This window comes from Barbus barbus (assembly GCF_936440315.1).
Source record: "Barbus barbus genome assembly, chromosome: 23".
Lineage (NCBI taxonomy): Eukaryota > Metazoa > Chordata > Actinopteri > Cypriniformes > Cyprinidae > Barbus > Barbus barbus.
In genome coordinates, this window is record NC_136751.1 from 19857501 (window position 1) to 19882346 (window position 24846).

The following is a 24846-nucleotide window of genomic DNA, read 5'->3' on the forward strand; positions in this document are numbered from 1 at the left end:
TGTCAACAAATGGAAAAGTCAGCCTTTTATTAATTATGTTAATTATTGTGCCTTTAGCCCCAAAAGCAGGGGCGCTTTTTACCCCAAATACCATACTTTTATATATTCTTTAGTTATTTAAAAACTGTTGCTTTAATTATCTTAAACAAAACTGAAAATGATTAAGAAGACCTTTGTCTCAAAATATATTCAATAATTTTAGCGATTCTCATTTGCTGCTTAGGCTAAATCCAGTGTTTGAAGTGGGCCGGTACGCACTTCTGACATGTTGCCGGTGTTGTGCCTATTTCGACTCCCCTATATTACCCCCCTCGTTGAAATCGCTACCTGATTGCCTAATCCTAACCCCACCCCTAATCCTAACCCCTCCCCCACACCTAACCCTAAACCTACCAATAGGTTATATGGAGAATAGTCTTGCGGGGGTCAGAATTCTGCACTACACCGGCACTCAGAGTAAAATCGTCAGGGTCCGAGTGATTAGGCTATATGATCCCATATATGATTAGAAATTATATAGAAATTATGTAAATCACACTACCCAGGCGGGATCAAGCACTGACTTCAAGCACTGGCTAAATCTACAATCTTTTAATAAACATCAACTATAAGACCAAGCACAAAATCAACTTTGCACTGCTGCCCGCGATAGCGTCTAGGATGAGCCACATTTGCATGTGCATCTTGAAAATCAGATGTTTTGGAAAGTGATACGCCAAGTTTTTCTGCCATGTAGTGGTTTAGAGGAAAATAATATCCTTTTACCCCAGGGCGCCTTTAGTCCCGCTGTACCCCCTAATAAACTCTGAACGAACCTTTGTTAGTAAGCGTGCATTTTTTTTTTTAATTAAGTGGCATGTACAATATTCCAAAATAAAGTAATATACAAAAAGTTGACAATCTTTTGCAAGAGCAATTTTGACAACAGTAGTTGGCTCAAAATTAAAATTCTGCGGGTATCATCAATGTGGCAGTTTTTTTAAATATATATATTTAAACATTTATCTTTATTTTATTGATATTAGTTGCTACAATAAGTAGAATGTCTTATTAACTTTACATCAGAAATGTGTCACCCCTCTACATATATAAGTCAACCATTAGAATCACACACTTGACCTTTAACTTCACCCACAAAAAAACAGATGTGGCTAAACTTAAATATTTTATAGTTTATTTGCCAATTAAATTAGTTACAAAGAACAATGATTAGCTTGCACAAGACATTTCATATTAAAAGGGGAACATATGAAACCTAAATTACACCAAATTGTATTATTTGTTTTCTGTTAAAGAATTAATTACTAATATATAACTATATAACTTTGAACTGAAAACAAAATGTATCACAGTTACCATAAAATATTAAGAATGTTTATGTTTATTAAGAATGTTTATTAAGATGTTCTTGACATTGACAATAAGAAATGTTTCTTAAGAACCAAATTAGCATTTTAGAATGATTTCTGAAAGATTACATGACACTAAATAATGGAGTAATGGCTACTCAAAATTAAGCACTTGCATTACAGAAAAATAAAAATATATTTAAATAGAAAATAATTATTTTAAATTGAAATATAATCTCACTATATTGCGGTTTACTGTATTTTTTTATCAAATAAAGGCAGCCTTGGTGACCATAGGACTTCTTTCAAAAACATTAAAAAATCTAAAAGACCCTGCGTTTAAGCAGTTGCGTACACACACACACACACACACACACAGCAACAGCAGCACACTGAATGCTCAACACACACACTCCTCTCTCATCTTGGCAATCTGAAGAAGAGCCACTCTGGCCTCTTCATCCATGTAACCCTGCAAAAGAAAACCACAGCTTCAGCAGAAATGCTACCATCTTCATGGTTGTGCTTTGAAAGCACATTAGATAATAAGATAATAGAAATTATACAAAAGTAAAGTTACCTGTGCAGCGCTGAGCAATCGTGTTCGGTATACCGAAAGCACATGGCTGTAATGTTTTTCACAGTCCTGACAATAAGAAAAGAAAATAAGGAGTTCATAATGCATTGGATTTCCCAAGAGGTTCGAAAGATAACTGAATAATGCATAAACCCATATTTAATTTAGAAATGGACAATACAGGTCATAAAGTGCTCTGTTTTGTTGGATTACTGTAAAAGCATTGGGGGGGGGGGGGGGGGGGGGGGTGTTATTTTGATGAAAGTTAAGATGTCTCTGAAGAGTGATTCATGTGTAATGCTGTTTTTGATCAGTCACTGCAGATTTCTTCTAATACCACAGGACAGTTTCATGTTACTCTGTGGGATTGTAAAAATTGCTTCTATTTAGCCTGCCAAGGTGAAGACCTCTCAAGCAACCCATCTCATAGATGTCTCATGTCCACTGATGCCCTTGTTGCTAAGAAACATGCTACTGTAACATATTTCCAGCACATTTCCATCCCCATGGAGTAGAGCAAAATATGTCTGTCTATGCAACAGCACAAAAACTCTACTAGCAAACGGATTTGAATTTGGTGAATTTAGATATGCTGTGCTTTCTCTTCTCTACAAAGACAGCACACAACAGAATATTCCATGAATCAAAACAAAACATATTTTTAACAATATTTTCTAACCCCTGGGACTGTATCATGTGTTTTTATTGTCTTGGGTTTCTTAATGTATTACTTTTTGTTTTATGATGTTGTATGTGTGTGCAGAAGTATTTTTGTAACCCAATGAGGTTTATTAAAAGCTGTACGTTTAAAGAAAGAGTTCACTCAAAAATAAAATATATGTCATAAATTTCTCGCTTCGTGTTGGCCCAGTTTTCATTTTGTGTTCCACGGAGGAAAGAAACTATCCTATTGACATTCACTGTATGGACAAAAAATACAGTGGAAGTCGATGGGAACCAAAACTTTTTGGTTAGAAACATTCTTCAAAATATCCTCTTTTCTGTTGAAATGTCATGAGGGTGAGTAAATCATGACAGAACTTAAATTTTTGGGTGGAGTGTCCTTTTAAGTTTTGTAAAATGAATATACTAAAGAATCTTATCAATTACTCATTTTGAGCCAATCTGCACTAAAAGCACTGAGGTCTCTAGTCCAAGAAAGCGTCAACAAAACAAAACCTCAAAGAAATAGCCCTAGAGGACAGAGCAATCAGTAACTAACCTCTAGCTGCTGTTGCAGGCTGTGGACCTGAGCCTGGAGGGAGCTGTCAGGCTGTGATGATCCACAGGAGTTGATGGGTTCCGAGATGTTGACCCGAGCCAACCTCTGTCCCTCATGCTCCACTGATGACTGAGACAGAGAACGTATGTAATTAAATTTACTGAAGAAAAAATGTGCCTTTTGAAAAACCCTAAGGTGATCAGAGTGTTTTGGATGGTTGGATCTGCACGAAAAATTTATATAACTAATATACAAGCAATAATCACCTTTTCAACTCGATCTTGTGATGTGCTCCCCTGGTCTTCAGTTGCGCTACTTTTGCTTTCTTTTTCAGTTGGCTGCACATTTTTCACTGCACATCTAGTAACTTCACATTCTGCTCTGTCACGCCCTGTAGAAGAAGATACTTGGTTATGCTGTACTTCACTTGTGCATGGCTGCCTGTGTTCTTCTGTCTGAACACCCTCATCCTTTATCTTTGGGATGTTCACAGTGGCCTGGTTTTGTCGCTTCTCCTTCTCTTCAAGGGTCAGTTTGAGTCGCTCCACCTCTTTCTCCTTTTCCTCCATTAAGGCAACAGGAACAAACCTGACCTGCAGAGCCTCCTGTATTGTGTCCAGCTCAGACTTTTGTTCTTGAAGTTCTCTCAGCAGGCTCTGGTTCTCCTCCTGGGTGCTCTGGCACTTCTGTAGAGCATCATCAGCTTTGGTTTCAGCCTGTTGCAGTGCATCTTTCAGTGAGCTAGTTATGACTGTGTGCTCATTCTTGCTAATGTAGTTCTCCAGATCTATAGTTGGTTCAGGGGTTTCTGTGGTGAGATCAGTCATGGTGCTCTTCTCATGAATGGGGCACCATTCTGATGGGGTTTGAGCTTCTTTACACAACATCTCAGCTTGCTGTGTCTCCACTTCCGCTAACCTGGTCCTTAGTGAATTTATTTGCTCTTCTCTGCTGAGAAGCTCATGGGAAAGCCGACTAAGTTCCTGCATTAAGGAGCTCTGATTCTCCTTCTGCTGCTCCACCTCCCTCCTGCTCTGGGTGAGCTCCTTCTGCATCCGTCCTAGTTCGGCTACGGCTGCCTCCCGCTGACCTTTGACCTCTTGGAGCTGGACTCTCAGCTCTTCCACCAAGTGCTCCCTGACAGCCACTAGATGAGCTTGCATCTGTCTCACTCGGTTTTCCGAGCCAGCCATCCTCCTTTGCACCTCACCCAGGGCCTCCTCCAGCTCCCACGACCGGCTATGGGCTGCATGCAGAGCTTGCTCACTGCTTCTCCTCAGTCCTTCGTACTCCTGAGCACGCAAAGCCAGCGCTGTGTCCAGCCTGTGCACCTCTGCCTCTGCTGTTTCTTGCCGCCTTCTTGAATCTCTTAGTTCTCTCTTAAGGGCCTCCACTTCACCAGGCAATAACTCCATCGGAGCAGATCTCACTGGCACAGGAGCTGACTGTGTGGGCCTGACCTGAATAATTCACATAGGTAATGCTGAAGTAGGAAATACTTTGTTTGTCTGTTTTAATTCAACTGCAGTAATTTTTTATTTTGATGGCTCATGTCAAGTGAGGATATGACCTTTTAATCTCTCATTATAAAAATCACAACTATATTAGTTGATGCACTGCATAAAAATCTATATTATATTAATAAATTATTAGTACTACTGTTAATTATATATACACAAATATAGAAGAAAAACATCCTCTAAAAAACAAGTCTTGTAGAATATTTGTATTACAAGTACATATATATTTTTACTGGTTCACACACAAAATATACTCAATGATTGATAAGTTCAACCTATTGTCGTTCCAAACTTGTATAAGTTTCTTTCTTATGTTGAACACAAAAGAAGATATTTTGAAGAATTTTGAAGAACCAAACAGTTGTTGTTCCCCATTGACTTCCACAGTAGTGAAGGAAATGAAAGTCAACTTTTGTAAGCAACTGTTTGCTTACCAGCATTCTTCAAAATATCTTCTTTTATGTTCAACATAAGAAAGCAAGGTGAGTAAATGATGACAATTTTCATTTTTGGGTGAACTATCCCTTTAAAGGTAAAATATAGCTTAATTGCCTAATAAAAGGACAAATTGTGCAAGATATCAAGGCAATATTAAATCTAAATATTAAAGGGTTAGTTCACACAAAAATGTCCATGTGACATCAGTGGCAAAGTAAAAGTTTTCATAGCTTCGCAAAATTGAAGTTGAGCCACTGATGTCACATGGACTGTTTTATCTATATACTTACTACGTTTCTGGGTCTGGGAACATTTCAGTTGTGTTGCTGTCTATGCAGGGAGAGAGAGCTCTCAGATTTCATCAAAACTATCTTAATTTGTGTTCCAAAGATGAACAAAGGTCTTACGGGTTTGGAAAGACATGAGGGTGAGTAACTAATGACAGAACTAATGTCACGGACATTAAAGGAATAGTTAATCAAAAGCGAATGCAAATTTAGCATTACTTCACTTGATCACCAATGGATCCTCTTGCAGTGAATGGGTGCCATCAAAATAATTCACACATCTCCAGTCCATCATAAACGTGAATGTTTGTAATAAAAAAAAAATCCACCAAGATGTTTTGACCTTAAAACTGCATCCATTCACTGCAGAGGACCAACTAGTGCACAAATGATATTACCCTAAATTTCTTCAAATCTGTTCCAATGCAGAAACAAACTCATCTACATCTTGGATGGCCCGAGGGCGAGTACATTTTCATCATATTTTCATTTTTGGGTGAACACAGCAGACACAGATCAAGTCAGGTTAGACAGGCTACCTGTGTAGAATCCAGATTCTGACTTTGTTTGGCACCTTTTCCTTCGGAGAACAGAAAACATGTTTAAAACATTAGAGCCCAGACCTGAAAAAGCTTTTGTGATATAACTGATTGCAAACCTGATGTTCTGCCATGATAAAAATAAAATAAAAACATGTGTTCAAGTTACCTTCAGCGGAGTGACTGCCATGTTCCCTCTGTAATTCAGACACAACCCTTTACTGATGACATTCACAACTGATCACAGGACCACAAAGGAAAATGACTGCCTAATAGCCTTAATTTAAATGTCATCCCCTAAAGAAACTCACCGTTAGTGGCTCTGACAAAGGTTTCTCAGTCTTTACCGATCCGGCTTTGGTCCGGCTAATCCCTGCTGATGGGGGTTTAGCCTGCATTTGGAAAGAAAAACACTATGACAATCAAAAACATCATCTATAAATTTTAAATTCAACAAAAATCATAAATCTCCCAACAGTACGTGTATCTCATGCATATGTGTTAGAAGTAAGAAACTATCATTTTACATATGCATGAATTATTCACATGAGCATGAGAATCAGCATTCCTCTCAATCGACAGCTGCATAAGAACATTACATTTAATCAAATTGATTTCCATCATTGCAGAAAAGGAGAGAGCAGCACCAATCGTTATCAAGTTGCTGGGTATTAGGGTGGCTCCAATTAAAGTGCACTGCGATTAGCGTTTAAGACTCTAGATGACAGTAAGATCAATAAACAGATGAAGATAGTTTGAGTGCAGCAAACCAATGACCTTTTCGGCTGCTGTTAACTGCCTCTCCTGTCTTGGATTATAAATACTTGAATTTGACTGGGAATATGCATGCAAATGAATTAAACAGTTAAACTGTCAGCTAAATGTCAATGTTACCTGTTGGATCTTCTGTGAAACAGTGGCAGTTTCTTTAGCTGAAAACAAAATTGGGAGAAATGTTTTTGTACATGATGTTTCTGTTTTTTAATCATTTTTTGCATTGCTGCATTTAATCATCTGGAGATATTGAAGTTTAAAGGGTATAATAAGCATCTTTCAGGGACCTAAGTGACCTTTGTGATTTGCTTGGAATAAACCTTTCTCTTGGAAAGGCCTCTCTCTTTGAATAAAACAGTTCTTGGAAAAGGAATACAGACCAGTCACCTCTTGAAAATGATTTCCTTTTAGTGTTAGGATATGAGAAGTTTCTGTGAGCACAGCTGGATCTGAATCTATCAGGCACTTCTCTTAAATGACATGACATTACCCTGAAATGACAGTGTGCTGGTTGATACGGCAGGTCTCAATTTAAATCTCAACTGACCTGCCGCCTGCAAGAGCAAGTTCAGTAATTGCTACATGTAAGAATAACAAGACCACCATTGAGCACTGCCTTTCTGAAAAAAAAAAAAAAACAGCCTGTCTGGTCACAAGATTATATGGTGTTCTGACATGGTGAAATAACATTTCATTCCACTTTATAAATGTATATTGCTAGAAAACAGGAAAAAATGTTTGACAAGGAACATGTTACCTTTAGTGTTTTTTTCCAATGCATGTTGTACAAGTGTGATCAAGTCTTGTTTCTGACGTAGTCTGGCGTAGTGGTAAGCATCATGTCCATTAAGGTCTACTGCAGAAACATCTGCCTTAGTCTTCAGGAGAATCTCCACTGCTTCTTTACAAGAGCTCTCACAAGCTAGGATTAGCGCAGTCCTAGTCGGAACACACAGAAATACAAAACATAAAACAAGGGAACAAGTCAGAAAAAACAGAACACAGAAACAAAGATTGATCAGCTGATGTGACAATGTCAATCAAACTGATTCTTTCTGCAATGTCTTTACTTGCATGAGCTTTATCTAAATGACACATCAAAAGCGGTTCACGTTCTAAACTATATTATTACATTGTTTATTAAATAAATCTAATGCTGTTCCTAATGTTATCACATTGATCTAGAACCTACTGACTTATATAGATAGATAGATTTTTTTAATTTATTTTTTTAAATACACTTGTGATGTTCCTGGTCAAAAATGACAAAACATTACAAAAAAAAGTAGCTTGTACATTTCTCATTATGCTATATCATTACCAAATATCAGATTCAATGTTTTTAATATCAACTTCTTGTCATTCAACTAGCCCAGGTTTTGTATTTGATTTTTGGAAATGATTGAATGTATAGGCTTCATTGAGATTATGCACCTCGGTGTTTGATATTTATATTTAATTTTTTTTCCTCAAAAGGCTTGGGCCTAACAAAACAAGAAAAGAAAACAAGTTGCCAAAAAGATTGAATCCATGATTTGGTGATAATATAGAGTAATGAGAGACTTTTACAAGCAATGCTTACAAGGTGGGTCATTTTTCACCAGGAACACCAAATTAGGTAAAGGTTTTTTACCACAACACAAGGGTTAAGTTAACTCTTGCATCCTTATAAAATATTAAATTCAAATATTAAATGTCAAATATTGATAAAAAATTGTTGCTGCACTTGCTATTTTATTGAATGCTGATGAAAAGCAAATAAAAGTATTATGGTGAAGCTTCACTGCTGCTTTCTGCATTCCGTGTACAAATGAAACTGTATGCCACTTCAATGGAAGGATGTAGAAGATGGTTTTCTTAAGGACACTGGCGCAATGCAGCTGGGATTACCTGAGATGGCCTTTTTTATATTAGGGTTGCAAGCTGATTCACATCAGTATACAGACAGGAACTGAATATAAATATGCATTTGCATTTAAAATGTGATCATCCTCTTCTGGTCTTTTGGTTATACAGATTTGATTTTTATATGCATCATTATTAATACAGAACATAAAATCTGATCATTTTTAGATACTTACTTGTTTAGCTTGTCTCGAAGAACAGAGCGTGCTCCATATTGCACAAGCATCTGGCATGCTCCTGGTTGGCTCATCTTAGCAGCAAGCAATAAGGGCGATCTACCATCCTGAAAAAAATACCAAACGTCAACGCAACATACATTGCAACACCTTTTCAGTTTCAATTTCAAAATCAATTCTTCTATCTCCCTTTCTCACATAGTTTCTTATACATACACAATGTGCGAAATGAATTGCTGTTTCAAAACCTATTTTACTTACTGCATCGACAGCATCAATAGATGCACCGCCGTCACAGAGCATTTTGATGGCGGTTTTGCAGCCTACATATGCTGAAAAACAATAAGACACAAGACATTATAATTTTCCAATCAAACTTGACAGCTAGACATTATATCTGTCCTTGATGCATCACCATGCAGTAATTAATGAATTTATAATGAAAGATCTGCGCAAAAGAATAACAACAATAAATCTGACACACGCCCAAAATGTGAAAGAAGGAAACTAAAAGAACTCATTGTCAAGAGCCTTGTTTGTGGTATGTTCTGTAAGCTATCCGTCATCAGCAGATAAACACTTTTCATGTCAGTGAACTGAATTAAACACTTCTATAAGATGTTATATAGGGCCATGCTCATAAAAAGTTTCTTGCTTTAGAATCCTAAATGTACATTCACATTCTATAGAATTTCAATTCGATTTAATTATTTTATATTCTAACATACCAAAGATCTGCCATCTAACATTACAGTGTGGTATTGAAATTATGTGTTGCTGTTGTGCAGTTATTAGTGGAGCATGTTATATTAACTATACATAGTTTTGCCATCTTCTCAAATAAAACAGCAAATCCGCTGCCAAGAAGCGATCATCTTCAAGGCTTTGGAACACATTTCTTTTCTAGATAGTGGATTTGATCTGAATTAAATAATATGTCAGGCTTCAGGAGTGAGAGGACAGTTCAAGAGCAAGCTTTAACGATACATCGTAGTCTGCAAAATGTGGCATCATGAAAATTTTACTAACATTTTAAGTGGAATAATAATAAAATAAATAAAACAAATAAAAATAATAAAATATTTTATTTTATTATGACAGCATTAGTGTCTAGATCTAATATTTTCCATTAAGATACAATTTTGTCACATCTTAAAAAGCAAAAAATCCACATACCTGCATCATGCAAAGCTGTTCGGCCCTGTATGTCTGTGCTGTCAAGAGGGCATTTACACTGTTGTAAAAGAAAGTAATTATTGACACATGCACCTGAGCAATATTATACATTCTGAATCGATATAAAATGTGTTTTCAAATCTTAAATGACTTATTTCACAGCTTAAGTTTGGCTACATATTTCTCTGCTCAACAAGCTAAGAAACTGAAGAGAATGTAAATTGCATAAATGCCATATTAAAGCATATGCTCTCATCATGCATGCAAATATACATGTGCAACTTGGCTCAATCATCAGATTCCATTTGATTAAGATAGTATGGAACTTTCACACCGATGCTTAGGGTGCATTTTATTTTCCTTCTACTTCTTTTAATACTTTACATTGTTCATGGTTTTAATTATTTAGTTTTTGCTACTTTAATGCAATTGACTGGCCATTGAAACTCATTTGGATTCATTTCCTTCATTTTCACTGGCATTTAATTATTGCTGTATTCACATCAAAGCCTTACGCAAAAGAATTCATATTTTCATACCAGACAACACACCTCACATTCTTAATGGTGTGTTTGTGAGCAAAAGAATTGTTGCTATGATACAAAAATGAGAAATAATTTGCTCCGGCCCTGCCTTAAGCGCACAGCTTTATATGGAGATCAAAAGCAAGAGAAAGCCAAATAAACAGGGCTTTAAGCATAAAACATAAAACACAAAACACAGAGGCTAGGGAAAGAAAGCATTGAGCAGTCTTTGGCAGAGCGATCGCTAAAGGGTCTGGTTAGATATCAGCGCTGTGACATTCCAATGTGGTTTCTCATTAGTCTTTCTTCCTGTGATTGTTATTGGAGGAATGCAGTGGACGGTACCTGCAGTAGCTTTTGCACACACATGGAATGACCGCCTGCTGCAGCCAGATGCAGAGCTGTTTTACCTGCAGAAAAGTACAACAATGACATTTACAAACAAACATACAGTTAGGTCCATATGTCTGAAATGCATGTAATAAATACAACGTTTTTTAGAATTTGGTTAATCCCTCTTTTGCTGTAATGTTGTAATGGTAGCAGCAGCTGCATGAACTCTACAAGTTTGTCTAAAGCCTGATGATCATGTTCTCCAGCATGATTTGAAAATGTTCCAAAGAGCTTTTTGGGCTTCAATGGAAACATCTAGTCACTTATATGAGTATCATCAATTTCAAATCATTAAATTTGCTTATTTAATAGTTTGATTAGAAACCCACAAATAGTGCAGAATAGTATTCATTTTAAGCCATAACATTTCTTTGCTTTATATTTTTCAAAGTCTAAACTTTCTTGTTTATTTCCAAGTTTAAATTAGATTTTGAATCCCAATTTTTCAGTGTGGTTTCAGACATTTGACCACAGAATATCATATGCAGACCTGCTTAAAATATGCGCTTTTATATGAGTATGCAAAGGAAGTCTTACCGGCAGCATCTACGGCCTTCACATTCACACCGTGATCCAGGAAAACATTTAGACTATTTAAGAGGCCTTTGCTAGCAGCAACATGAAACCTTAAAAATAACATAAAAAGATGTGTAATTACCATCAATAACATCAACAGTTCACATTTATGTATTTAAATACAACGTGAATCAGTGCGTATATTCAGACAATATTATCATACTTCTATGAAAATCGACAACATAAGTGAGTTTACCGGTGATTTACTAATTATATGGGGATGTATTAAGAGCCAAGAAACATGAAAAGAAACATGCAATAACATGGCAGCCTAGGCCTGTTTCAACAGAAAATAGACACAGCCACTCCTTGAGCCTAGTTACAAAGCAGGCATGAGACCAGGGGCGTAGATTACGCGGGGGACGTCCCCCCCCCCACTTTTTTATAAAAAAATGAATTCGTCCCCCGCACTTTTTCATTGGACAGTTGTGTTCTCGATATGTTGAGGATTTAATGGAGCAATGTATATAAATGCAGAATGATTTAAAATTCAAAGAGACAAGATAATTTATACATGACGTTTACGTTTCCATGGCAATCAGTCACTCAGTTTGTGACGTCACGACACGCCCAGGCTCGCGCCCGCGGTCCCGCGCTGTATCCATCATTCATTAGAGGTCGAGATGAGTTCAAAGCGGCAAGAAACTCTTCACTTTTTTTTTTACGAAGAAGTCAAGCAGCGTAAGTTGGCGTGGTATCCGAATAGTGTTGCACAATGTTGAGTGACTCTGCCTATTGCTCTTGTTGAATAATTAGCAAGTTATATGGAGAAAAAAAAAAAGCTGCCTGGACAAACATGCACTTATTTATTTTCAGTGTATTTTTCCGTAAATCTTTTGTAACGTCTTTTATTTTAACACGTATGTATGTATGTTATCAGAACCCTTCAAATAAGAATAAAGATAATGTTGAACTGAGATTTTACAGCGTTTGCAGCATTGTGACACTCTGCCAACTCAAGTGTGCAAACACTGATCTGATACAGGACCGATCTTCATTTAGGGGTGCTCTGTCATTATTGCACTAATTTGACGTTTTTATGTGTTGTCAAGAATGAACAAGAAACAGTCAGCCTAGATTTGTTAGGACAGAATTAGGGCGACACACAGTGACAGGTGAGAAGAGTGGCTTTTAACACCTGGCTGTTTTTACATTGTATAACGTCTATAATACACAAGCGTTTGTAGGATGGACCAATCATAAAAAACACATAATTAGTCAAATATAGAAAAATAAAAAATAGCATTAGTATGATGAACAACTTCTCAGCTATCATTTTTAACTACAGTAGGTAATTATTAGCTTGCATATTGGTTGTTATTAGCACTTAAGCACATATTAATTCTGTATTCTTCATGACCATATTCTGCATCCCATAATCCTAAACTTAACAACTACAACGACTACCTTACAAGCTATTAATAAGCAGTAAATGAAGAGTTTATTGAGGCAAAAGTCATAGTTAATAGTGAATATGTGTTCCCCATTCTAAAGTGTTAAAAAATAATTTAGGATACAAATGATTGGTTATTGTCCAGCAGTGTACTTAATGTGTTATTTTCTTCTGTATGTCACTATTCCCTGTACATGTTTCAAACACTGCTTTATTTGCTGTAGACAGAGGCAGAAGTGATTACAGTTGAGCATGAATGAGGCAGAAAGTTTCAGTGAGGCTTCAGAGGTAAAGATTATTTACAGCATTGTCTATGATAAGATATTTCTTTTAATATAGATTAATCAGACTGATGTATAATAGAACAGAACAGAATAAAGAAGTATGTGAATGTGCAAGTATCCATTACTGTGTGCCATGTACTCTACATACAACACACACAAAATACAATCTGAAATATGTAAACAATAGTACCCTTATAAGGACATCTTTGTAACTTATACTCAAAAAGGTGCATATTAGTACAATAGAGTACCAATATGTACCGTAATGTACAACTATGAAACTTTTTGGGGTAAATAAGGTACAAAGATGTGCTTTTAAGGGTACTGTCCCAGTGACAAGCTGTTGTATTTCTTTATTTTTCTTTTTTTCTATCTTTCTTTCCTTCTATTTTACAATCATATATAATAATATAATCATAAAGCATATTAAGCAAAAAGGTTTTATTTTTTATTTAAAAATAAAACCTGTCAATTAGACAAGGGTTAACTGAAAAAAACAACAACAAAAAAACAGGTATAACACTAGACATTCCGTTCCCCCCACTTTTGAAATGATGGCTACGCCCCTGCATGAGACATCAGTGTTTATTAGATCACTACGACTATTTGAAAAGTGAAATAGAGGACAAAAGAAGGATCAAGAAGATATAGGAATGGGTATAAACACACTGTGTAGTATAAAATAAATCTTAAAAGGAATGAAAATCAAATGTACAGGAACTAAAATTAAAAAATGTGAAACTTTCCTTATTCCATCATATTTACTGGCAAGGTCAAGGCAAGAAAATACATATATGTGACCCTGGACCACAAAAACAGTCATAAGTGTCAATTTTTCGAAATTGACATTTCTACATCATATGAAAGCTGAATAAATAAGCTTTCCATGGATGTGTGGTTTGTTATGATAGGACGATATTTGGCCGAGATACAACTATTTGAAAATCTGGAATCTGAGGGTGCAAAAAAAATCGAAATACTGAGAAAATCGCCTTTAAAGTTGTCTAAATGATGTTCTTAGCTATGCATATTGTTGATCAAAAATTAAGTTTTGATATACAGTAGGAAATTCCTGATATACTGATGATTTTTAGCATAAAAGAAAAATGTATCATTTTGACCCATACAATGTATTTTTGGCTATTCCTACAAATATACCCCAGCGACTTAAGACATAGGTTTTGTGGTCCAGGGTCACATATACTATTTGACAGAAAAACGTTAGCAGGTACAAAATATTTAACAGAAACAGGACATGACTGAAATCCTGTCATAGGCCTGACACACCTAATGCATAACAACCCCCTTTAAAAACAGTTGACCTGAAGAGATAAAAGAAGAAAAATAGGAAAATTACAGGCTGCATGTAACATTGCACACCATGTTTAATACTCTCCCATAAAAATATTATCACCGGAGCACGACTGTGCTACACATTTATGATTTCGTTAAACACCTATGTGGTTAGAAAGATTTACTGTATGATGATTTGTTTACTCTGCGGAACAACTTCTTGGCTTTCCATATTTCTCTGTTTTACTAGTTAGGAATCTCTTATACACCTTGCATAGCTCCACTGTAAATAGGATATAATGCTGTGATGGTATGGGCAACTGTCTAGTCAGGTATGAAAAAATTAAGCTCTTATTAAAACCTTGTACTTGCCTTTTTCTTTCATTTTGAAAAAAATAAAAATAAAAAGAGAGAATATCTCAACCAAGTAACAGAAGCAGCAAACGTTATAGGAACTGTTTTCTAAACTACCATGAAGCATTTGTTTTTTAATCTAAGGCTGATGATACTCGGGTCAACTTTTTCAGCAATGTTGCTGGGCAACTTTGGGAAATGTTGCAGTCAATGAGCAACCAGGTGAGACACAGGGCCCACGGCTGATCGAAAATATCCAGATAGAAATTTGTTACCCATTCTCAATGGAAGAGTGCAAAATCAACATTGCTCAAAAAAAGTTGCCCACCAAAATTGCTCAAAACGTTGCCTCCTGTATCATGAGCCTACTTTTATTCTATCTATGAAGCAAGCAGAGAGGATATAGTCTTGCTATTACTGTTTAGTCCCATATAAAAAAGATACAAAATCTTATTTTTTACAAAATAAGATTATGAGATTGAAGTCATATTATTTTGAGATTGTCAGTATTATGATAATAAACTCCTAACAATACAAGAATAAAGTTGTAATATTTTCATAATAAAGTCAAAAGTCTGAGAATAAAGTCCTAGGATTTTGAGATTTAAATTTGCAATATTTTGAGATTAAATTCAAAACTAGTTGTAACAACACAAGAATCAAATCTTTGCAATATGAGATTAAATTTATATTTTGAGAATAAAGTCATAATTTTGAACATGAAAAAGCAAGCTGCAAAGCAAAATCATTCACACGAAACAGTGAAAATTAGGTAATTCAACCGGTTTTAGCAAGGCAAGGTGAGGGGACCAGAAAACCACATATTTTCACATTATTTTCAAAAAAATAAAAACTTCCTATTTTTTTAGCTTGATTCTGAAAAAATATATATACTTATACTTGGTGGAGGTTCAACATTTATTTGTGTGTTTTGTTTATCCCATACTAGTATTTATCACCACAAGTGTGCGGCAGGCCCATGGAGGAAAGATCTCATTACAGATTGTGGAAGCAGTGCCATAGCTTTGTCAATTATACAACAAAGGAATACAGAAGTCTGCAGGAGGAATACAGGAAGATAGCTTATCCTTAAGGGTAAAATGTAAGAGTAAACCAATGCATAAGTGGGATTGAAATAGCATTAAGGGTGAAATTGCTTCAAAATTTGTTTAGCAGTAAAGACTTAGGTTAGCGTATATGTGCCACTCATGATCCAGGCAATTCTAATGCAAAAGAAGAAAAACCCTACAAAAGTTGAGAGCTACAGACTCCCTACTTTTCATTCAGAAGCAGCTACTGGAAACAAATTCAACAACAATCAAGGCATTGTGCATTGCAGTGGAGGACGAGGGAACAAAAAATAAGGCTATCAAAATCCTTTCCCTCATTCCCTGGCTGGACATTTGCACTTTTATTAAAAAGCTATCTTTTGTGGCAAGAGACGAGTGATGAAATGCATATAGACGAAGTAAGCACAGGAGTCCCAGCAGGGAGGAAAGAGATATGTTTTTGAGATTCACGTCAAATCAAAGATCGCAAGACCACTTGATCCCAGAGCCCTTCACAGAGGGGTTCGCTTCCACTTCAAAACATAGTGCGGGAATGAGCTCAGCAGAGCACAGACCCATGGAGGATGCTGTCTGACTTTAAAATGAGCTGTCTTTGCAAAAATGTTATGTCAGTCAGTTTTGCTGCATACAGGTAGAAAATATAGATTATACTTATGTGGGGAATTATTCTTTGTAAAGAGCACTAAATACTGCTCTCTGTAGAGTGGACAGTATTTTTCAGCATCACGTAAGAGATGGTAATTTGAAAGTGGCACTTACGCAGAATGGCCCTCTGGGTCTAGTTTGGTGGGGTTGGTTCCTTTCTTGAGTGTGGCTGTGAGTTTCTCTATATCTCCATTCTCTGCTGCCTTCATCAGACGCTCATCATACTTTCCCCATTCTGTACTCTGAGACAATGGCACATATAAAAAATATTCAATACTCCACAACCTATTCTACTGCAGCTCTACAGAGCCATCAACTGGAAGTATAATCAGTTTTGTCATTGTCTGTTTGGCTCTGCTAATAAACACTTTAATTTAACAAAAAAAAACTAAAATTGTTTATTTAAGAGAAACAAATTGCCAGTTTTAACTTAAAAACTATTTTAAAATTTCACAATATGATACAAAAATAATAGAATGGTGCTATGCATAATTTAAAAGTGAGCATTGCTACTATATTGCGCAATATAGCAAGCTTGAAAGCTGTATTGGCCAATCTGCAGTCAGGACTATAGAACAATCCTGTAGTTTACGGCTCTGGTTTACGTCAAGGTGATGCAGAATTCTTGATTTTGATTGGCTGACAGTCGTTCTCTTCTGTCTATTATTTTCAATAACCGCATTATGAAGTAGTTCCAGGTCTGTTGACCGCATTACAATTCCATATGGCCAAATTTTTACAGTTATTCAAAGAGCCGTAGTCTACCACATCCTAAAGAAATTGGATAAAATTATAAACAATATTTGTGAAATGTTTCTACAGTTGTATTCCATTGCAACAACACAGTAAACAATCTCTGCTCGTCTCACTCACTCATGCGCAATAGCTGAAGCATAGGTGAAATGCAGCGATAAAATCAACTACTGAGCTTTCGCGTAATTTCTGAAGATATGATAAACGAGTAGCAGAGTCCTTATCACTTTAGACATACACATAATTCATTCCTGGTTGTTCAGCAAACTAATATGCAAATTATAGTACAACCACGCGCAGACTGACCACCCACAGCCCCATTATTACACACGCTCAGATTGAGGACATATTATGGGCTTGGTCCAAAGTTTTGACAAGCTTTTTCGAAACAGTAAAACTTGTATCTAATGTTTACCTCGTTTTTCTTAAGTCGTTGCTTTAAACTTTTCATAGTTCCAGTGTAACAGTAAGTAAGCCCAGTGCACTTGTCCAGATATCCAAATTTGCGTCTCTTGTCAAAGTTTGCCTGCAAACTTCATTCCACCCCTCGGTTACAAGGTTCAGGCTGTATTGAGACCTGACGCACTCCCATGAACCAATCGTCAGGAAAACTGTGTAACTATGAGCCAATCGGCGTGCACTGGGAGTCTCCGTATGAAGGTCATACCGTAGAAAAGCTGATTCACATGATTTGTGTGCTACAGATTCCAAAGACTCTGCAGATGCCTTCAAAACCAGCTCGACAATGAGTGTTTGTTTTGGATACAGCTTCGAGCTAGTCCTGTTTGCAAACACAGTTGCGTCCTCGTGGTTGGTTGGAAATATGGCTATGTTTTAAATTCATTATATGATTTAAATAAGCATGTATTTATGATATCGCACTTTTTGTGGAAACACCTAGATATATGCGCTACCACGGACCTGTTGCCCATATGTACCATGTTTTAAAGACATTGCTTGCACAAAATAAAGGCCAGTAATTTTCAGGTTCCTGAGTTATTAATGAACGTATGAATGATCCATTATAGCGCCACCTTGTGTCTGTGTGAGAGATTGGTTTGGCTTCCAATATCTTTCATTTACTGTCTCTGAAACACAAACAGAAGGAAAAGAAGAAACAAAATTTGGTGCTTGCAGCTCCAGATATCAGCCAAGCTTTTTGCAGCTTCTTTACAGAAGAGCCACTTGTGTATGTTATGAATCCCATCCTGCGAATCCCATCCTCTTTGTGGTATCATGTATCAGCCCTCTGAACATATTAACAAAAGGAGATTCATTTCCTTTGTTGAAGCACAGAAAGACTGAACAATACTATCAATGCTGTTTCTACTTCCAATACATTAAACGCCAGTATTATGTTCTTTGAGGTAATGTCTGACATTTTATGATGTTTGAGTGGCTCCAGCTCAAGTCTGGGAACTCACCGAATCAGTAGACAAACCTGTTTCAAACATGAGCCTCTTGAAAGACCTAATTCATTCCACCCTTAAAATATGTTCTATGTAACAGCAGCCGCCCAAATAGAGCGCATTCATTGCCTTTGCCATTGTATTTCTCACAAAGCAGTTCGACAAGTGATTTAACGGTCACTGCAGTATGTTAGGTGAAGCTGAGCTACACTCAAGTTAGCCAGTACTGCATTTGCAGTATGCTGTAAAATGACATTCATCAGTACTGTAACATGCTCTTTAAATTTAATAATATATTTCAGACAACATACTCAAGTTACCATTGCAAACCCCCCAAATGTATATTAGACTGAAGCAAGCAAAGAACTAAAAACAGAGGCTTGGACTATATATTTTCAAATGTGATGGCATCTGCTTTAATGTGGCTGCACACCATTGAATTGCTACTGCTACATAACCTTTACTTTTAACATCAAGATTAAAGCTATTAAACTTTTTTTTTTTTTTTTATGAAAACTGGCAAGAGTCTAGTGTAGTTGAAAAAAAAATGCAGCAGAGTCACAGCTGAGAAGAACAATTTATTGACTGACATGTTTGAAGAAAAAAAAAAAAATGCAGCATTTCAACTATACATGACCAGGTTCTGTTTATCAATAATACATGAACAAAAAAAACTGATCAATAAAATGGGAGCAATTACCAGCAGCTTTCTGAAGAGATTTAATCCTTATCTGGAATACCAGACAGCATCCTTAAAGTACTGAATCAATATTGACTGATGTTGTGGCCACTAAGATCTTCCACAAGACTGATGAATGGATAAAAAAAAAAAAAAAAAAAAAAAAATGAGGTTCAGAACATAGCACCAAACATCTTGCTGCCTTTGGCCTCAGACAGCTTTGCGATGATATTCTGGAGGTGCAACCTCATAGTCACTTGCACTGAACAAAGACGATGAATTCTTCACCAAATACCTAAATCGAGCATAAAAGTCAGTTACTTTCTGCAAGTGATGTATAAAGATCTTAAAATCTTAAAGATTTTAAATAAACCGATCTTAAATGGTTTTCATAACCTGCATAGTTTTGACTTGACATTAGGCCAGCTTCATTGAAAACTATCCACAAGATCATCACAAAAGCCGCTTTTCCACTATCAGGCCGAACGGTTCTAAGAACTTTCAGGAACGGTTCCAGTTGTATTTCCACGTGAGCCTGGTACGGCATGGCATGATTACAAACCGTTCTCGGCCCTGAATTCGAGCCGTGCTTGTAGATTGCGTACGCGTGACGTCGCCACTCAGGATCTGTCACTTGTCTGTTGCCTGGCTGCTAGTTTCTCCATAGCTTGCCAAGCACGCTATTTTGAGCAATGTAAACACAAATTAGTAATAAAATCTAAAGAAATTTCTGATCATCCTCCTGATCCGTTATCAGCCCCACAGTGGAAAACGAAACCATAACTGTGCCGGTAGGCTCGGATCGGCGCGGAATGGAATGGTTATGAAAAGAGAACCGTTCAGCGCGATGGTGGAAAAGCAGCTAAAATGTCTTGTTACTAACCCAACAGCCTTAGAAAGTTGCTCAAATTCTAAATAATATTAACACAGATTTCTGCTTACTTTAAAAAATCTTGTAGGTAACTGAGAAGCAGGGCCAGACTCTTCTCATCCAGAGGTGTGTAGGCCAACATTGCTCCAATTCTCACTGTCAGAGGACACAAAAGAGGCTATAAAGGACCAAATTAGTAATAATGTCAATTAAAACATTTAATGAAATAATTTACGATATTTTCATGTTTACATTAAGCTTTGAGAATGTGATTATGGGCATGGATTAATATGCATCTTCCTATAACAAGTTTGTAGCATTCAAAACTCACATTTAGCATTTTGTTTTTTCCAAAATATCTGAAATTGACTGGTTGCTCTGATTTTAAAGGTACAAAATACAATTAGCATTTAAGTTCATACCAAAAAGCCTCAGCAGGTGCGGCGCTCCGTAGATCTTCGACATGGATGTATCTGGATGGTTTGCTAGGATCTCTGCATACTGCGGCCTCTCAAACTTGTAGAGGAGCTGCGTGCCCAACATGACATTGAAGTACTCGCGGATTCCGGCAACAACCTCATTCACGGCAAATTCCCTGAGTAGAGATCAAGTATCTCTTTAGAAACTCTCTCTACATCTTATTTGTGAATTTCTACAATAGGGATGATTTACACAACAAATGAATCATTTGTACAATGGTGATTTCAACTAACTGGATAAGAAAAGGATTTTTACATATGGCATACAAACATACTTGTTATCAGAGTTTCCTCTTGATTTCTTGTAAGTTGCATAGTCCTCAAGGACATCATCTACATTCTTTTTTGCAGGCAAGTGAAAAAGCTAAACAAAAAAGAAATAAAACCACAAATATTTTCACAATGCACATTAAGGCGTGTTCACACCATGTCAGAATTAGCGTAATTACAAGATTACGACTGTAAACTCTGATGGAAGTATCAACAGTAAAATGTAGTTCAGTAGTTACCTCTATAATATTGTTGTTCAATAATGCATAAAACTAATGACTACCGTTAATGTCTGAATATTGCAGTAATCTAAAAAAATAAATAAACCAAAAATACTTAAACATGTCTAGCACATATTTAAATACATCTAATGTCCTACTAAATAAACTATACGTTTACTAAATCTACTTGCTTAACAACTGCTTCCCTGATGGATTGTGGTTGTGTCTATTATTTGATTACTCAAATTACAAATTAATTTTACTTTAAAGATTATTTTTGCTTTTCTTGCCTTTAAAACTCAGGTCGCCCTAGAATTGCATAATCCCAAGTCTGAAAATAACAGAGTAGAACGTCACAGATTGTCATCTAGCAATTACGCTAATTACGACATGGTGTGAAGTTGAACTTACCATTATATTTCAAAACTCAATTTAATTGTACGACCAATTTATGCAGATATCCAGGAAATTTTCTGCAAATGTGCAGTTGGAAAAATTGTTCATTATCATATAACTGTCTAGTTGCTGCTTTAGACAGCATTCTGTAGTTTAATTATTACGCAATATAGTTGAATGAAGCGAAATGCAGGAGTTGGATTAGGTTGAGCATGGGAGGATGTTTGTCGTTACCTGCTTCTGTCTAGTGATCAGGTCCCAGTCATCTACCAGCCACGGTTTTAACTCTTCAGGAATTTTTACCTTCACTTCTACTCTGTTAATGAAAGTCTCCTCCTGCATACAAAACCAGTTTGGGAGTCAAAAACAGCCTCACTTTTAACTTCTGTTAAAACACCAACTCAGAGAAACTCTAAATAATTTAAATGGGCTTTGAACTGACATACACTCTCCACAGTTGGGTCAACACGTGCCCTCTTCTTGCGTGGGGGGTGAGGCATGTCCCCAGTGCTAGTGCCCTCTCCACCACCTGGTGCTGAGGAGCAAACAAGACAAGAGATTGTTATCAATTAATAATCAATGACCCCTATCCACAATGTATAATAAGGTATGAATTTTATTGCATCTGCAACTACTTAAACGTTTTGACAAATACAACTTTGAGAACAACATGACATGTGTAAACTAACTGTGACACTCTTTAAATGGTTATTTAAATACATCTATACTCAGAAGGTTCAATCAAACTGCTTTGGCAGGTCAAAATACATCAGTATTTGCATAGCGAATAGGAACTTACTCTTTTGCTTGTTCTTCTTTGTTTTTCTAGAGAAATGAATAGAAAGCCTGTGGTTAACTACGCACCAGTAAACATGAGTTTGCAGTTTTGACAGTTCATTTAAAAAAAAAAAAAAAAAAAATCTAGGTGAGGCAAGAAGCAGAATTCATTTGAGGGCACTTCAAACAGTAAAAGCTGACAAAGTAACACTCACACATCTACATTTTTTTGCTGCACAGCAGCGATTTTCTTGCTCGGTGCGACACCCCTCATCCTTCCCTCAACATAATGGTCTCTGAAAAACAATATTTTGCATTAAAACCTCTCTCATCAAAAGATAAACATACATCACATTTCTTGATAAAATATAATAGGGACATAGAAGCGTTGTGCATTAATGAATTGATTTCTTTGAAAGATCTGTTTTATGCCACGTGTTCTTTCTAAACTTTATTACTCACTGATTTGCCTTCTGAAGCTCTTTCTGTTTCTGCAGGTTACTGTCCACATATTTGAGCACACGGCTTTCAGGAACCCATTCGTCCCAACTAGAAAGACATTGTCCACGCATTCTTAGAATTAGGTGATCAAATCACATAGTAATTGGCAGAAAATACATTGTAACTTATATAACATGGGGATTTTAAAATGTGTCCTAACTACCACGGCATTTTCATCCATTCAAAACAGCATCTAGAATACATAGACTTACTTCTTATTCCATCCACTGTAATGAATAAAGTATTTCACTTGTTTGTCCTTGATATTGATTCTTACACACTGTGAGGAAAGACAAAATACGTATAAACATCCAAATAATTAAATCTAAACAGCCCATTCACATGAAAATAAATGAGGATGACAAAACATCTTATGCTCTGAGATTTAAAAAAAAAAAAAAAAGTTAAATGGTTGCTGAGCCTATTATATTCAACTTAATACAGAAAACAATATCAAAGGCATAAATCCTTATCCACAAAATGACAACATTTACACTAAAAAACGAAATTCCCTTCATGTCATTGCTACCAAAAAATATCAAACAGGCCTTTGAAGGATGCAAAATGACATGGATGATTCAGACAGATACCTTAGCTTCGTATAGCAATGGCCCATGAAAGCACAGCACTCGTTCACCTGAAATACATCAGAAACATTAAGGTGTACTGACGACCACAGGTAGATAGGTAAATAAAGAGCATTTAATTACATGAAAACGTGTATAAGCAGATTAAGCACATGATCACATGTGCACGAAATAAGTCATAACACACAAAAATTCATTTAAAAATACATAAATATAAAGGTTTATGCTATTTTCCCAATTTCTGCCTGCATATTTAAAATCGAAACATAATTTGCATTTCTATTAAATAATTCCAAATGAAGTCTTATCTTAAAATGTTTCCGCAAGTTTTAATAAAATGCTATTTAGTCAACTAAACAGGTTTCCTGTGTGTATATAAAAAAAAAAAAATCGTACAATCAAGTTTGATTTGTTCACATTTTAGCTAATAAACTCGCCCCATCAGTCAAATCCGCGTTACACATCGAAAGACTCGGTCCTTTGTTCAATGAATCGAAGCAATTAATTCATAAACTAATCATTTTAGACGGTCACTGTATTCCGTTCAGTAACCGGACCTCTCTAGTGGTTGTTTAATGAGTTGAAGCCTGACTCCATAGTCTCATTAGCAACATAAATCATTTAAAACCGCTCTAAGCTGACATGCCTAGCATTATGTTATGAATGGCAATATATAACCATTCCCGCCAGGACTTCAATGTTATAACGTGAGCTTCCTGTAAACAAGGCCTGCTACAAGCTAATGGGCTACATAGACAACAGCTAATGTTTTGTTCCAGAAACACGCAGCTGTGCGCATGCATAAAGACTGCTACGTATAACAGAAAACACTAACGTGCAGTCGTGCGTGCGCTTGACTGCTGATAAACAAATCTGCACAATTTATAGCAAGCAATTAGCACTGCTCGGCTAAAACTGCTTTTCTATACACATCTTGCTGTGTACACGCGCCATTGTGCGGTGGCAGCGCCCGCTTCCTTTGCGCGGCTGAATGAGAGGATACGCCGAACAACCGAGGAGACAAAGCTTCCCTATAGCGAATCTCACCTTCTTGAAATTTAGGTTTAGGGTCCTGTTTAGGCGCCATTCACAGATTAAACAATAAAAATAGCTGGAAAATCAAATCCAGGCATTGCCAGCTCCGATTTAATTCACACAGGGTGAAGGCGCCGCGCTGCGTTTCTATGACGCACTTTTTTGGCGCCCCTGTCAGGTGACTCCCATCTATGACTCCCATAATAAACGCTGTTTAACCAGCAGACCCTGTCGCAGCGTCACAAATTTTGTACACTGCTCACGGAAAATCATTTAGAGCAGTAGCCTGTCAAATTTAAAGCAGTATTTTTCGGATACTTATTTGTGTGTTGAATCCCATCTCTTACAGTCTTACATGTGCAATGTAAAATAT

The 24846-nt window shown here is 36.5% G+C and overlaps 2 protein-coding genes across 5 annotated transcripts; both read right to left on the reverse strand.

Annotated features, from left to right (window-relative positions):
• Window positions 1–1160: 1160 nt before the first annotated feature.
• LOC306843366 (uncharacterized protein) lies at window positions 1161–17819 on the reverse strand. Its single transcript, XM_079374813.1, has 16 exons — window positions 17664–17819; window positions 16610–16737; window positions 11418–11506; window positions 10833–10897; window positions 9964–10021; window positions 9049–9119; window positions 8788–8894; window positions 7464–7645; window positions 6827–6864; window positions 6244–6324; window positions 6102–6129; window positions 5933–5973; window positions 3415–4608; window positions 3149–3277; window positions 1930–1995; window positions 1161–1821 (listed from the first exon to the last, which is right to left on the reverse strand). Exons 1-16 carry the CDS (start codon window positions 17697–17699, stop codon window positions 1750–1752), a joined length of 2385 nt encoding a protein of 794 aa, XP_079230939.1. The 5' UTR covers window positions 17700–17819; the 3' UTR covers window positions 1161–1749.
• Window positions 17820–19216: 1397 nt separating this feature from the next.
• On the reverse strand, window positions 19217–24640 carry LOC306843079 (mortality factor 4-like protein 1). 4 transcript variants are annotated; one of them, XM_079374333.1, is made up of 12 exons: window positions 24486–24640; window positions 23442–23488; window positions 23064–23131; window positions 22813–22899; window positions 22566–22646; window positions 22373–22398; window positions 22020–22108; window positions 21808–21909; window positions 20962–21050; window positions 20630–20802; window positions 20279–20363; window positions 19217–19631 (listed from the first exon to the last, which is right to left on the reverse strand). In XM_079374333.1, exons 1-12 carry the CDS (start codon window positions 24523–24525, stop codon window positions 19547–19549), a joined length of 972 nt encoding a protein of 323 aa, XP_079230459.1. In that variant the 5' UTR covers window positions 24526–24640; the 3' UTR covers window positions 19217–19546. The 4 variants fall into 4 exon arrangements, with proteins under 4 accessions (XP_079230459.1, XP_079230462.1, XP_079230461.1 ...); XM_079374336.1 differs by lacking the exon at window positions 24486–24640 and adding an exon at window positions 23835–24409; XM_079374335.1 differs by lacking the exon at window positions 24486–24640 and adding an exon at window positions 24274–24400.
• Window positions 24641–24846: the final 206 nt, after the last annotated feature.

What these genes read in the sequence shown, in the direction of transcription:
- LOC306843366 (XM_079374813.1), bottom strand. Translation starts at nt 17,699, where the DNA reads ATGAAAAGTTTAAAGCAACGACTTAAGAAAAACGAG. An exon ending in AACAGCTTTGCATGATGCAG is followed by an intron (nt 9,120 to 9,963) that starts GTATGTGGATTT and finishes ATTGTTTTTCAG; the next exon opens with CATATGTAGGCTGCAAAACC. An exon ending in CTTCGAGACAAGCTAAACAA is followed by an intron (nt 7,646 to 8,787) that starts GTAAGTATCTAA and finishes TGTTCCGACTAG; the next exon opens with GACTGCGCTAATCCTAGCTT.
- LOC306843079 (XM_079374333.1), bottom strand. Translation starts at nt 24,525, where the DNA reads ATGGCGCCTAAACAGGACCCTAAACCTAAATTTCAAGAAG. An exon ending in TAAACCTAAATTTCAAGAAG is followed by an intron (nt 23,489 to 24,485) that starts GTGAGATTCGCT and finishes GATGTATTTCAG; the next exon opens with GTGAACGAGTGCTGTGCTTT. An exon ending in CATTGCTATACGAAGCTAAG is followed by an intron (nt 23,132 to 23,441) that starts GTATCTGTCTGA and finishes CTTTCCTCACAG; the next exon opens with TGTGTAAGAATCAATATCAA.